Source organism: Poecilia reticulata, linkage group LG3 (genome assembly GCF_000633615.1).
Source record: "Poecilia reticulata strain Guanapo linkage group LG3, Guppy_female_1.0+MT, whole genome shotgun sequence".
NCBI lineage: Eukaryota > Metazoa > Chordata > Actinopteri > Cyprinodontiformes > Poeciliidae > Poecilia > Poecilia reticulata.
This window is the reverse complement of record NC_024333.1, coordinates 23,487,586-23,503,572: the sequence shown is the minus strand read 5'-3', so window position 1 is coordinate 23,503,572 and position 15,987 is coordinate 23,487,586. Positions and strand designations below refer to the sequence as shown.

The 15,987-nt window shown below is 38.3% G+C and overlaps 1 protein-coding gene across 1 annotated transcript in view; it reads right to left on the bottom strand.

Moving 5' to 3' along the window:
• The window catches only part of hcn4 (hyperpolarization activated cyclic nucleotide-gated potassium channel 4), a 74,405-nt gene that overhangs the window by 8,049 nt on the left and 50,369 nt on the right, over positions 1-15,987 (bottom strand). The window contains exons 6-7 of the mRNA XM_008405614.2: positions 12,245-12,391; positions 10,952-11,192 (exon numbers count right to left, since the gene is read on the bottom strand). Coding sequence (XP_008403836.1) covers positions 10,952-11,192; positions 12,245-12,391 — 388 coding nt within the window. The remainder of the gene's footprint in view (positions 1-10,951; positions 11,193-12,244; positions 12,392-15,987) is intronic.

Below are 15,987 nucleotides of genomic sequence, written 5' to 3'. Positions count from 1 at the left end.
TGTCTCGCAATTTCKGTATTAATTATCTAGCATATGTCAGTAATGCAAACAACATTACTTACTGATCCACCTTTAAAAGAAAATTAAAGGCAACACATTTCTATAGTATATCCTCATATTCTGGTTTGTTTAGCTGATTTAGTGTTATTCCTTGAGTAACAAACTGCTGAGAAACAGAGTATATTTTAGGTTTATTATACAAATACAAGCACAAGTATTCAAAGAAAAATCAAGAAAGGTGATAGAAAAACTATTCATATTCTTGAAACAGCACTKACTTTACTTCATCCTTCATATGGCTTCTACAAGCATTTATATCCCTCTGTTTGTTTCACACGTTTTTGTTATAACAAAGTTTTGGTATTACATCCTCAAGCTTCAATTTATTATGTTTGGATTTTATGAAATGGCATGGTTTCAAGTTTGGCACATCTATCTACTCAGAGTCCTTAACTGTTATATCCCTAAATARAATCCTGTGTAACAACTTATTTTCACCCAATTATTAAACAGCATCTAAATGCCTAAATATTGATATCAAACATTAGTGAACAAACAGGAGAGAAGAACAAGGAACAAGTTTAAATCAGGGTTAGATTACAAACAATAATCCCAAGATTTTACCATCTGTCAGACCCCTGTTTAATCCATCATCTGAAAATGGAAAAAAAAAAAAAAAACAGGGCACAGCTGCCAGTCTAACACAATATGGTCATTCACTTTTCATATTTTTACTTGTGGTTGATAATCATGTATCAMTTTCACTCAACTTTAAAAATATGCACTACTTTCACATACAAGACAGTCACATACAACGCTAATAAAATACATTAAATATCAAAAATATAACTTAAGAAAATATGAAGAAGTTCAGGGAGTATGAMCACTTGTGAACCACATGTATTGCCATTATGATGCCGCTCAGAGAATAATTGTGAAAACAGAAAGCATACACATATTCATTGCACCAGGCAGGCCAGTATATTTCACAAATTATAAGCCTATTTTCATGCTTAAACAGCAAAGGCACTGAGAAATTTGTTTCAGAYGTGCTAGTCTGATCCCTCTGCTCTTGTTTGGTGGTCATTCCTGTAAACACTTTAACAAGCTATTAAAAACATTTATTTAATGTTGACCATATTTACTGAATTCTCTCTTGAGAAAAGTAAAGGGCATCAAGTCTTAGGAGAAAAAATATGACAAATGTACTTTATCTTCTAGCATTAACATTTTAACTCTGTAATCCAATCAAGGTAGCACTAAGTGCTATTTTCAAAGCTTTGGATCTGACTTAGGAAAGACAGTGCTCTATTTAAGATGCTACACAGCTGTAGAAATGTAGCACACAGACTGTGTAAGTAGAAGGAAGTGTGTCTGTACTGCATGCAAATGGTGTGTGTGTTTTTCAAGCGGGGTGTCTTTGCATAGGGTATCAACATGCGTGTGTGCAAGGTTGCATACCCAAATATATATGAATGGAGCAAACAGGGAAATGCATAGCAATAATTTATTAGGAATTCACTGCTGCATGCAGTGAGCATTTTGTGGATTTATCGTATCTCTTTGTGTACATCTATTGATTGTTGTAAATAGTTTCAAGATTTTTTCTGTCAGAATTTGTTTGTAAAGCTTTGAGCAACACCTCGTCAGGATAGAACCAGCTGTTATCTGTTAAATAAAATATTAATAAAAAGCAAACCATTTCCCTGAATTYTGACTGCCTCAGGATCTGATGTCTTTATGACTGAATAGATGACAACTGCAACTTGGTGAAAATTGCTCTCGTCTGTTAGACTTAAGGGGCTTGTGTACTCTTGCCAAAATTAAGTGGAATGTAGTTTGTTAATTTCTGTGCAGCAGTAAAACAAACACTGTACAAAAAAGAGCATTTGTACTGCTTTGTGAATTCCCTCCAAGAGCAAAGTGTTTATAACTGTGTTCACTGGTTTCAAAGCTGTAATTGGAACTGATAATAAAAAAATGCATGATTTTGAGTGGCCAGAGAGTGGGCTATGAATGAATCAAAGGAACACTATCTTACGTGAACTCCTGTACTGTGTCTGTGTGTAAGAGAGAACCTGGTGGAATGAACAAATTTCCACCAGTTAACAACACAGAATTGAAAATGTGAAAATTGCGAAACAACCTCAACCCTTTATCTGCCTTTCTGTGTGCTCTGGGAACCTAAGTGTTTCCTGATGTTGCAGCCTTGGCCATAGCTGTGTTGGGGGTCCATTTCCCACCGCACAGCTCCAGTAATCCCCTCTGGAGAGGAGCATCGCAGCTCTGTATTAAATCCTCTTGTCCTGTGGCTTTCTGGATGAAGCCAACACTGCCTGGATGAGGTACTGAGCTGCAGTGAGCCCTCTGGCCTTATCTGAACTCTGTCTTTGCAGAAAGCAACTGAAACATAGTGCTATGAGGTGCCATGTGAACTTCAATTGGAACTAAAATAAAAATATATGGAGCTATTCACTATTTCTGTCTAGTAAACAAAAAARCATAAGTAGGCGTGTTTGAAAGTTATAAAACAAAATGCAGGATTTTAAGCCTTAAACATTACTTACTAAGAAAAGAAAAACAGGAGACCTCAAAGCCTAATTAGATATGCTTTTTCACAACTACATTAATTTGAATGATGTGCTCAGAAACCGAACGTTACATGACTTGCCAGAGAAAGATGACAAAACRACTGAYTATTGAAATACTTCCATAAAGTCAGACATGTTAACACCCAGACAATATTGCATTGAATTAAAGTGTAAMTATTTTGATGAGTCAATATAAATGTCAATTTGTATCCTATAATTAAATAATAGCTCTAAACTAAAACAAACCAAATACAACCCTTCTGAAGTTTCTCATTTTACAACCASAAAGTTATATGAATTTAATGTGGTTTTGCCTGCAAAATGAGCGGGAATAAATGATACATATATTATAAATAAAGAAAATATGATATGTATAAATTTTCAGTGCTCTTTCACTATGATATCCCTAAATAAGACCCACTGCCTTAGAAGTCCCTAATTAGTTAATTGAGTCCACCTGTGTACTAAAATGTTATATAAATTCAGCTGTCTTCTGAAAGCTTTAAAGGTTTGTTAGAGGACGTTTTTGAACAAACAGCATCACAAAGACAGGTCAAGGATAACAAGCTGAGGTTACAAAATAATATCCAAAACTTTGTTCAATTTATCATCTGAAAACTGAAAAAATATGCCACAACTCCAAACCTACAAATACATATAACCTTCCACCTTAAGTGGGAGGCCTGGCAAGGATAGGGTTAATGACACAAGCAGCCAAGAAATGATAAAGCAACAGAGATCGACAGCTGTGTTGAATTTACAACGCAGTCACAAAATCTGGACATTATGGCAAAAAGGAAGTCATTCTTAAAAATACTTCCATAGGAAGTCCTGTGCAAAATTTGACAGAACCAATGAAGAAGAAGATGCTCTGATAAGAAGAAAAACTTTCTGCTCTACATACAAACTAAAGCAACATTGTGCATCACCTTGAATACACAAAAACATGGTGGTAGGGGATAATGGACAAAAACATGATGGAGGCTGGAAGTGGCATACAAATAAAGCAAAGGTTCACATTTCAGTAAAAAAGAAACAATCACTCCTGCTATACAATTAGAGCTGAAACTTTTATTTATTTATTGTTCTGCTCAAGCTACATTTAAAGTTACGTTTAAAAATATTTACCGACGCTCCACTTCCACTGCTTACTCACATCTCATGTGACTCATGGTAATACTCCCCAAATCACTGCATGAAATTATGGAACAGGCTTAGTTGCTCAGCCTGAGTTCTGCGAGGGGTGCGTGTGTGTGTGTGTGGGGGGGGTGTGTGCGTGTGTGTGGGTGTGTGTGTGTGTGTATGTGTGTGTTCTCCTCAAACTGACAGCTGCTTCAACACTCACCCATTTTTCCATGGTCTTGACGAGCTGCTTAATAATCAGCCCTAAATTGTAGGTTTTGCTAGTTAGCTGTGGTATCATGGCTGTAAATATAATGGGCATATAATTGGRCATGTGATCTTTTCACCGACTAAAAGCGACATTTTGACTCTAAGCAGTTATATTTGTTCCTGAAGCTAAATTTAAACAGGGCAATCTTGTAGACAAAATGTTTTTACCCTGGATCATAATGTGTTTCCCTTTCACACTTAGGGCACAATCCATTCATTAAATTTGAATGACACCAATTAAAATGAGATGTTACTCTGGAAAAGGAGGGCTGAGACATCAGGCACCGTGACCTTGGTGAGAACACACATGACTGGTTCGCTGCATGATGGTGCATCCCACGTGTCCTGAGCTCTTACTGGAAAGATGCTTCCCTTGAGTCGCTGCACCAGCTCTTAAAAAGGAGAATGGATTGCACGTCTTTGTGTGTGTATATGTGTGTGTGTCAGAAAGAGAGGGGGGTAGAAAGAGGTGAAAGAAAATAGAACATTTTCAGTTGAAGCTATACCTTTGCATTTCAAATCAGTGCTGAGAACACACTTTTGTATTTTATGTAAATTTCATTTGCAGGTTTTTGAAATAAATGGCGATATCAGCTGAAGAATTCATCCAAATGTAGAGCTCCTCAAAAATACACATGATATAAAGTGTAGTGCTCAATGTGAGGTTCCTTTCACTGTTTTGTAGGAGCACTTGAACGCCTTGAGCTCCACAGGTTACACCTGTTATCCCAGCAGTTTGATTTTGTTTTGAAGACCTTCGTATGATATAAAGAGTATTTGGCTTTTCCACACTATAAGTGCTCCTTTAATGTGCACTGTGATTGAGGTCAGTGATTCTGAAGTACAGTTTGTTATAGACAACACCATCACCTTCCATGCTTCTTAAGTTCAGAACTACGTTTGTTTTTTTATATTGTACAGCGACACTGTAAGTATTTGTGAACAAAGATAAACCCCGGGGAGTGTTGCGAGCCTCAGAGGAATAAAAAGAGGCTTTCCTTTAGAGACAGAGGAGCTGAAAATGACATTTTGTTTGATTTCCTCAAATTCAACTGAGTCAAACCATATTGATATTCAAACTAAAACCTAGCTTGGAGCAGTATGCAAGTTTAGTGAGTATAATGTTACAATTTGTTAGACATTGTTTAGCTCAGGAAGCCCATGGATTGCATTAAATCTTCACTACAGTTTTGTGTAATCTCACAGGGCCACAGGTGCCAGTAGAGAGGAGAAATTTACTTTAACATAAAGAGCCCTCTGGGAGAAGCACATTCAAGAAGGCTGGCAATTTAACAAGTAGAACAAATTAAAAGGAAAATCATGGAGCTTTTGTCACAGCTTTCTTGGGCTGTTTTAAATTTTAAATACTAAGAAAAGGGGCTATCCAGTAAAGTGTCCCGTAATTATCTTTTTCTGTTAAAAAGTCTAATATAAAAAAGATATAAATGTCTTGAAACTATAAGTAGTCAGCCAGTTCTTTCCTTTTCAAAGGTAATACATGAAATTATAGTAGAAACTCTTACTGAGCTAAAGGAAACCCTTTTGCCACAAAATTATAAAACTACAGTTTAAACCACAGTTACTGGCTCCACCAGTGAATCGGCAGCGAAACCATTAATGCTACCATGGGTGTTGTTTGTGAGCATAAAGTTTAATTGTTGAAGGAAAAACAGGTTAGTTTACTGTAGTTTTGATTTTTTTTTATACATAAAACATCTGCTGATGTTTGTAGATCATAACAAATTTAGAATCCTCTTTTCTTAAACTGTGTTAAACCTCATCTGACATCTTATTGTATAGTAATTTGTTTCCCTTTAAGCCACCGCATGAGCATCATGAGGTTGAAGTGATTTTATAGGATCTAACAGCGCTCTTGGAATAATGTTTTGTCAGCTATTGCTGTGGTGCACTTCAGACTTTTAGGTTTTTCCATTCACTGCTATGTTTTATGCAATCACTTCAAGGCTCACTGACATAATATTCTGGTGACATAGCTGTTGGAAGAAACATGCTGAGCAGAGTTACAATGGCCGGCAGAACCAAGCAGGAATTGAAAAGTCTACCTGAATGCTGCCAGAATTTTAATATTTTGAGTTTTAATTTTAGTAGGCAGCAGTGAATCAGTAGGGTGATGAATTCCAGGCTGCCTGGGCTTGTATGGTGCTTTTAATCCCTGGGTGGTGGGTGTTTTGTTAGGTCCAAAACCTGCTCTTTTTTTACTGACGTTTTCCTGCTCACTGGACTAATCATTACATAAGTCCCCTCCTTTTGAACATAAGTTTGTGCTCAGTAATGATTCCTAACTTTGATGTTCTGCATATGAATTCATATTTCTTTAACAACTTTTATATGTTTTCTCACCTGGCTTGTGCTTGTTTTTTTATGTCTTTCATTAATTTTTTCATTAAGCATATTTCTTTTCAGCCTAAAGTCCAAGCACAATTAAAAATATTAATATATTATATGAAGAATTTATGTCTTTTATTGTTCCAAACAGTTATACAGACAGGAGAGCGCAGCTCTATACTATCCTGTTGTACTGACTCTGCTTTAGGAATTTTACATGATGGGATAAAGCTGAGAAAAGCATAATATATACAAACCTACCAGACAAAACCAATGCAAGGAAGAGGGATGATGACATTAATAAAACTTTGCACTTCCTAATTATTCATACCAGCTGAGGAGTTGACTAATCTCAATGAGAGGAGAAAGATAGGTGGCTATATTCAGTAAGAATGGGGCAAAAAAAACAATTATAAGTTAACAATTGCTTGTGTATCAGGGGTTTATGCTCTGAAAAGTAAATTTTACAACACTTCACAAAAAGTTTAGATCTCGCCTTACTATATGTTATGTATCAGAAAATGATAGACCTTCATAACTGTTTTCAGAAAAAAACAGAACATGCCTGTCGTGATCATGTGGCAACCGGAAACAGCTGTGTGCGAGTCTGACAGGATGCAAATGCCAAAATTTGAATTTGCTCTCTAGCTGGATGTGGTTTTATGCGAGGAATGTTATACATGTCTTCTTCCATGCTCGAAAGTGTGCGTGAAGGTGAATTAATGAATATGTGCAGAGCTACTTTGACTGTGATGAAGCGTTTGTGTCCTGCAGCCTGCTTTGGCTAAGCTCACCTGGACTCTGAGTCCTGCTGTCAGCTCCCATCTCCCTCCCTGTCGGTGCCCCCAGCCCCACAGCGCGGACACTCTCTAACCTTTGAAACATCCGCAGCGGGCTGCCTGATTCCCTATGACATGTCATGTTCGCTCCCTCGCAGCATTAGCATAGCTGCACAAACACCTTCCATTTGGCTGGCATGCGCAGACAGAGGGGAGGTTTTCTGAAGCACTTTGAGATCATGGCTGATGCTAATCTTTTTTTTTTCACACTACAATACCAGACAGCGAAAGAGGTTCTTATGTTTTTTCTATACAATTACATTCTGAAGAGTTTAAATTGTGTCTCAGAAGAACTCTAACTGTGTCTGTTTAATGAAGGCCAAGTAAAAGAAAAGGCGAATTGGAGGTAAAATTGGCTAATATAAAGGTTTGATAGAGGACATTCTAAATCAGCTGATTGGATGGGAGTACAGGACTGTCCCACAGCACTCTGTCTTGTTTATATACATTATTTTATCAAAACACAGGATTTGGGGCAGAGAGTGGCTTTGCAGTAGAGCGGGCGCTCCACATATCGAGGCTATAGTCTGTGTCACAGTCATCCAGGCTTTGATTCCTGACCTCATGACCCTGACTGCCTGTCTTGTCCCTCCCTGCTCATTAAAATCAATAAAAGCCAATAGCCAATTGCCCTCTGGAGTCATTCATTGTGCTAAGAACTTGAGAGGTAACTGGGTTTCCAGAAGAATAGTTTCTGAAAAGCAACATCAGATGTCCTGTAGCCTCTCTTAGCACAAGGAAGGTCAGAAATGAAGGGAATATATAAAAGAATATGGGAATAAATATATTATATTAGTCTCACGATCAACAACCTTTGGAGACTTTTTAGTTTAAATACACTGACATATTGCATGCACTCCCTTGGAATTAAAATAAGACATCATAGAGGTTTAAATAACATTGGACAAATATCTCTCACTGGCATGCAGGACAGTTCAGTGTTACTTCAACCAAGAGAGAGTAAAAGTGCGTACCGGCTGGACATCAATTACTGCATGCAACAAAGGATGAACTTTGACAATAAAATCCTCCATCTTGGCACAGAGAGAGTTGAAGAGATGCTGCTCTGATAAGTGTTTCAATACTGAACCATGAGGAGATAAAGAGGCAAGTGGAGAGAGCGGGGGTGGAGGGCGCATGTTTTCTTTCACAGCCCAGAGCAGCATCCAGAGAGCAGCCTTGGCAGCAATCCATGTGTCCCTTGGCGTGAGCACTGCAGTCACATTACATTTCCCCCTCTCCACTGGATCGCCGTGTGCCCAGCCGACGCTCCCATCCAGGACATGTCGAGTTCACTTTAGACATTAGGCTCGCTGGCTCAAGCTAATCCAACAGCTAACAAAGTGTAACAGACTGAGGAGTCCATAATTGTGTAAATAATTCAGGTCATCTTTGAATGAATGAACTGAATGGCGTGTGAGCATGTCAAGATGCTGATGAGAAGATGTACATGCATATTTGGTGTACTGTAAACTAGGGTCGACAAAAGACAAAAGAAAAACCTCTGAGAAGACTGGAGGGCTTTCTGTTTCACATCCAAATGCTCACACAATTACAAAGCGGTGCAATCAATGCAAAGCAGAGCCTCATATCTGTGTCAAGAAAATATGTTGAAATAAAAAAAAATTAAGAAATGTTTTTACTTCCTGCTTGCTAACACTGGCAGTCAGAGTGAGAGCAACATGAGCCACACACACTGTGTTGATCCTGCACCAATTAATTTCATGAATGACTAACTTGTGTTTGGTAACACACTCCCAGTGGCGCCAGGCTTCCCTCACTACCCCCCCACCGTTACACCCCCAGAGAAATGGCACTGCAAGGGAAGAAAAGCACAGGATCACAATTCAAAGTGTTGTGTTTGCATTGCAAAACTGTGTAATGATTGAAGTGAGTGAGAGCATTTTTCCCTGTGGTGGGTAGCAAACACTCATTTTTACGTGAAAACAAAAATTGCAGATGCAGATGCGTTTGATGTTAGAATGCATTGTGCTGTGTATACTGTACTTTGGCATATTACTCATATCCCTTGAACCTTTTCATATTTCCTCATATCAGGTATTCTGGCCAGAGATGATGGGGGAATGGATCGAGCATATTTTAGGACAATCCATTGAGAAAAACTGTAAGAATCCGCAAATACTTCAGACTCAACCTTAGGTTCATCTCAGGCAGGATGATAGTCAGGGGAGCTGCAGTGGCGTAGTCAAAGTTCAGACCTAAATTTAATTCTAAATTTGTATAAAGACTTGAAAATCCAATCAAATCTAACTGAAATCGAGCTATTCAGTAAGGAAGAAAGGTGGAAATTTTCCATATACAAGGTTGTGACATATACATGCAAATATGCATATATATTTATTTGTGAAGATAAATAAATGAACGCCATGTATTACTCTCCTTCCAATTCATATATATGTGCCAAAAACATATAAGGCCAAAGATTGTGTTGGCCTTATATGTTTGTGCTTGTCAAGTGACAGAATGTGCAAAGGCTTTATGGGTATGAATACTTTTGCATCATATTAATGGTGTCACACACATTGTACAAAGAGACAAGCCTGTAAAATGGATTATATTTTCTCTCAATGCAGAGATTTTGTCTCTCACGAGGGTTTTAATTTTTTTTCAAAAGACAGTTTTGGGCATCAGATAAAATGTCCCTTCAGAAAGAGAGAGCTGTGACCATGTTGTCTTAAGCATTGATTGGTTTTGGCATATGCAGAGAAAGATTGCCTGCCATCTTTTCATTATTTCTGTGGAACCCCTGCGGAGAGAGGGCATGGAGATGGACTCAAGCACGCAGAGCATAATTAAACTTCCACTGCCGGGTCATGTGCTGTTAAATGCTTTTGCCACAACTTCTAATTACTTAACAGGGTGGTCTAAATGATGTGCTGTCACTGGGCAAATTAATTGGTATTTGGTAAGGGCAGTATGGCCGCATTGTCTCCTACATGTGTCACCATCTCAATGGGACTATGAGAGGGCTTTGCATTATTTGACCCTGATTAAGAACATGGTGCAAGTTAAGTGCATAACAACTTTGGGTTATTTCACTCGCATTGAGTATTTATAAGTATGTATTTTCACAGCTTCCTGAGCTTTTTGACATTTGGATGCATATGTCAGGCTGCAGTACAGCTGGAGCAGTTTTGGGTAATTTAAATGTGTCCAACATTTATGAGATAAGTATTAAGGGAAGACTCCTACATAAACCATGAAGCTGAACTTTTAGTGAGGTGCCCAGCAGCACACAACACCATTCCAAGCTAAGATAGACCTTTTTACCAAAGCACCTGCTTCATAAATTTCAATTCAAATGCAGGGCAACTACTTATTGTGTCACAGGACAGTTCTAAATAATAAAATTTTACATATTTAAAAAAGAACTAAGAAAAATATATTTTTTTAAGCAAATGTAAGCAAATGTAATCTATGGCAATCATTTATTCTGTCTGATTAAAATGGTGTAGAGATGCATTTCTTTTCAGCATGCACGTCTCAGAAAAAATGAAGCCAGCATCCACACGTATGTGGATGTAGGAGTAATGCTCTTCTCTGGTGTACAACTGAAAATAAACCTCTATTTCCTGTCTTCTTTCAGACTAGCTGAGACTTGTTGGAGAGAGTCAAGTGTGAATGCTGGTTGTGTAATATACGTATATATATATATAAATATATAAAAAGCTCCTCAGGATGCCCTAAAGCTTCAAACAAAGAAAGAACATGGCTGGAAGTGACCTTTGTGTTTGGGTGCAGGGAGGGAGAACCTCAGCTTACCCCCGAAGTAGGAGCCGTCTGAAAGCTTGGTCTCTTTGTTGCCTTTGGTGAGGACGCTCACCACCCCGTGTTGAATGAAGTACATTTTTTTCCCAATAGTTCCCTCTCTGATGATGTAATCGCCAGGCTGGAAAACCTCAAACCTCAACTTGGTGAGCATGGACGTGACAAAGTTGGGGTCGGCGTTAGCAAACAGAGGCATCGAAGCTACCAGCTTTCGACAGTTGAAGTTGATGATTTCCTGTTGGGAGGGATAGAGGTAAATTGAAAGCAAATGCAAAAACAGCAGAACAGTGAAGATGTTTAAAAATTGCTTTGTCACATGGAAAACTTCTGGGAGGATGAACATTCGAGCACAATAAATGACAGCTGTGTGTATGCTGTACCTTTTATGCTCCTTTTACATTTTCCCCATTGTCTCATGTAACAAGCTCAGTCTTCAGTGTATGGGGATTTCACAAGGCAGACTAACACAATGTAATTATGAAGTGGAAGAAAAAGGATACCTGTTTCCAAACTGGAGATGGAAATAAAAAATGTCTGTGAACAATGTTCAATCATTGCCGAAGATCCTCAGTTGGGTTTATTTTTGTGCTTTGACCTTGTTATTCTCTTTGCTATGCTTTCATCTGTTTATGATTTGTGTGGTATTGTTTGGGATAGAGTTAAGTCTTAAATCTTGCAGCCTCAAACATTTGTCCTAGGCCTGTCCATTCCTCTCTCCATACTATACCGTCTTGAAAAAAGCTTCTTCATTTATAATTTCTCATTCTTTTTCATATGAGAAATTAAATGGTGCTTCTTGAAATATTTTGCAAACTACCCTGCTTTAAAGTTATCCACAACTTTATGCCTGGGGTCTCTGGTGATCTGATTGTTCTCCCTAAAGCTGTTTGATTAGTGATGTTCTCTGAATAACATCACTAATTGTGGAATATGTCTAGTAATCTTTGAAGGTGTCAGAGTAAAGGAAACTGAACATAAATGCATGCCACACTTCTCAGATTTTCAGTTGTACAAAAAATTTCTTCTATATTTTTCTTCCACTTCATGTATCGTTTGGTCCTGGCTCTGTCACATTCAGAATAAAAATATTAGTGGCTTAATGTAGCAAAATGTGAAAAGGTACGGAAGGCATGAAGACTTTTGCCAGGCACTTTAACTGAATTATTGTGTATCTGCTTATGGGAGAAGCAAATGCTAAAACATCTGAGTTTAGTCAAACTTGAGACGACTTTTTGACTGTGTCAAAGTTTCACAGGCAACAAACCAAAACAGAAACATCCGCCTCACCTCTCGGAGCGGCTCGTTGAGCTCCCCCAGGATGCTCTCCTCGTCGAACATCTTGCCCTGGTAGCGGTGCTCATAGTAGTCATGGATTCTCTGCCTCATATCTGCAGGAAGCTTGTGGAAGGACATGTACTGCTCGACCTGTTTGTACTGCAGGGACACAGAGACACATGGCAACAAGATGACCCAAGCAGGCCATCACAAAGTTCATCACAAAGTTTCCCCTGAGGTTAGAAAATACATGAAGAAGAGTACATGAGCACTTTTCTAGAATATGATGAGGTCTCCTGGAGCTTTTCTTTCTTTTTTTTAATTTCTAAACAGGCCAAGTCTGATTCTTAAAAGAAAAAGATCAACTGAGAAGCATGAAAGAGGGTTATAATGTGCAATGACGTCAAAGCTACTTCAAAACACGAACAAGCATCATCTATAAATGTACCCTGATTCTTATCAAGGATTTTTCTCACAGTGAAGTCTATGTTTTCTAGTTCCTGTGTTATAAAATGAAAACAACAAAGTGAAATGTGTCAGAGTTTTTTTCTTTTTATTATTGACTTTTAAGCTGTGATACAGATCAAAGCAAACAGAGCATCTAGGGAATAATAAAAGGTAAAGTTCTTGACCTGCAGAGAAAGAAAACAAGGGTAGAAAAAAAAACATTAACCATTCATGGTGTCATGTTGAAGGTGCTCTTTGATCATTTACAAACCTTAACACTGAATGCTGCATTTGACCTCAGAAGTCTACTTCTGTGTTGTCTGACACTGTTTTCCCAGTCACCACTGATGTTGGAGGAAATCATCAAAAGGACAGGCTTGTGCAGATATAGCACAGTAAAATAGGACAGCTGCCTCATGCAAGTCAGCTTGTTTTTGTGAAAACAGAAATATTTTCTCTCTGGAAACCATTAGAAATACAAGACCGTATCAAGAATATAGGGAGTCAAAGGGCCAACATGGGTAATGTCTTCTACCATCACACTGACCTTCTGACAAGCGGATGGTTTTAGCAGGGATTTCATTTTTTTTTCTACAGGAGCCTTTTTCCCCATTGTGCAACACTTACATTCCCTTTGTTTCCCTCCCTGCCAAATTTAGATGGGATTTAATGAGTCTGTGTTTAACCAGAGCCTTTGAGTCCCTGACAGACAGAGAAAACAATCTGGAGTCACTCTGTGCATACTGATGATGCAGCTCCYTATACTGCCATCACTCAAACTGCTGCAAGCCCCCAAATGTACTGATGAAGCAAGAAATACAGCAGATGAGGCAGAATGATTACAACCTTTATCTAACAATGACAAATATTACAAGTTACATTTCTAAAAGAAGCCAATCGATTATTTTTTATGATGACCTTGGGGGCAAGAAAAAGACAAAGTGTCCCAAGTCTGTCTTTTTAGTACACRTTGATTTAGCTCTGYCATGTGCTGACAGTTCGGGACTTTTCCTTTCTGTCCCTTAAGCGACAACAATTTATCATTTACTCATTGGATGATTAAACGTAGCCCTTCCAAATAAATTATATTTTCCTTTTCTTCTTCCTGACATTACTAACTCTAGATAACAAATACAGACATGACTCAGTGCAGCCCCTCTCTTGCTGATCAGTGTGGAGAACGGAGCCTCTCTGCATGTGATCATAGCAGTCAGATGCACTAAGCTTGTGCACACGTCTTTTCCTCAACATAAACGAGTATTTATGCGGGATGAATGCGCAATGAGAACGTGCGCAGCTCATGCATCCTTTAGATGATGGAACAAGTTGAAGGGGAATCGGTACATAAATCTACAAAAACAGAACGCTTGCACACTTAAGTTATTTTAGTCAAGAAACCTACACATATATGCATTTGACTCCAAGGCCATGATAACAGGTGTAATCCACAATTTGTAAGTTATCTAGTCCCAATTTAACTTGCATTCATCATGGCATAATGCTGTGTTTCAACAGTCAGGATTATSTATTCATTCATAGTTTCTTCCTCTCTTTCTCATATTGACAAAACACAAATACATCAGTTTATCCTGAGTTCTGGGGCAAAAATTCTCTTGATTCTCCTAACAAGAAAGGATGATAGTCAAAAAATCCAAATCATTGCCATACTATTGTTATTAATAGTTAATTGTTAATAATTATTAATAGTTATTGTCATTTTGATTGCTGTAGTATATTCGATACAAAGCTAAGTTTCTCCAAATCATTTCAAATATAACGTTTGAGCCACAGAGGAAATCTGACAGTGATTCAAAGAGTCTGACCAGATGGGGGTAGCGCTGTGATGGGCTGATAAGAGCCCCTGTGACAGGAAATTATCTTATTTCYATGAAGTCAGCATCATGCTTCTACCATRAAGATCCCTGCTGAAATATTTCACCCTTTTAAGATCTGTTTATGATAAATGTTTTGTGTGCACTTTAAACGCAGTAATCAGGAGAGCTGCCTTGCAGCAAGAAGATCTCGAGTTCAAATCCCAGCCTAAGATCTTTTGTTCATTCAGTTTTTATGTTCTCAAGATCCATGCATGAGTTCCCTCCAGATAATCTGCTGTTTTTTAACCAGTCTCAATAAATTAGCCATAATTAGGAGTGTGTGCATGTATAGGTGTTTTTTCAGTATGTCTCAGTGTTGCCCTAGTACAAACTGGCACTTGTTGAATGTTTACCCTGCCTCATGCCCAATGACCACTGGAAATAGCCACCATCCCATTGCAAAATATGCCATTGCAAATGGCCACCTCTATACTATGTGTTATAGTATAACAACCATAACACAATGCCTATTGTGATGAGTGGCTGTACAATATGTTTCTGTATAAAACTTACCTTAATGGTGACTAATTTGTTAAATAAAAGTTAAATACAWTAATAGAAAATATATCACAATAACTTTCATGTAATGGATGTTTGCGTCTGATCCTGCTCTTTCTTCCCATTTTTCTCCTTCCTCTATAAATGACTGACTATTTAACCTTCCTGCGGTCTTAAGAGATGGGGGTTTTTTAGATCCCATGAGTTTTTTTACTCTGTGTGCATCTAGGCAGCATCGCAGTGACCCTGCTTGCGCTTTTACCCATCGTTTTTCAACTTTCTGACCGTGACATCTGCTGCACACCTCCTGAGTGTTGCAGTAGGACCACGGGAGATTAAACCCGMGTCAGGTCCAGATTATTTATGTTTTTGCATCTGCCTTTTTAACAACSTTTTCCCTTGCACTCTCTGCCATGCTGCTTCCTACTTGCTCTGTTTTGATGCCAGCTGATTACCTCATCAACAAACATTACCATGGCTAGCCGATAGACTACACATCTCTATAGTAGGCAAGTATAGTATATCACACATTCCTGTTTTTTTTTAATTTTGTGTAGAGCTGTGCAAAATAGTTCTTTTTCTCCAGGCACCAATGAGCTGTGTTCAGTGTCACTTAGTAACTTCCTTTAAAAGCATTTCTTTTCTGGGTACAAAGTGAGAAACCAAAAATATATCCAAGGACCTTTAGGCCAAACCAAATGATCTCTGTGCAGAAGTTTGTACTTGGTGAAGGCCGGAGCGCAGGAATCAAGATGTTTTCTGTCTATGACTGAAACAACAATCCAATATCGGATGACAGTAAGGAATTAATTTCTTCCTTAATTGGCCTCTCTTGTGCTAGATGTTGACCAGTCCAGACATATTTACTTTCATCCTTATTTCCCCTTTCTCCTTTCAAAATTAGGAACAGAAAACCTTGTCCTTTACACTCTTGGT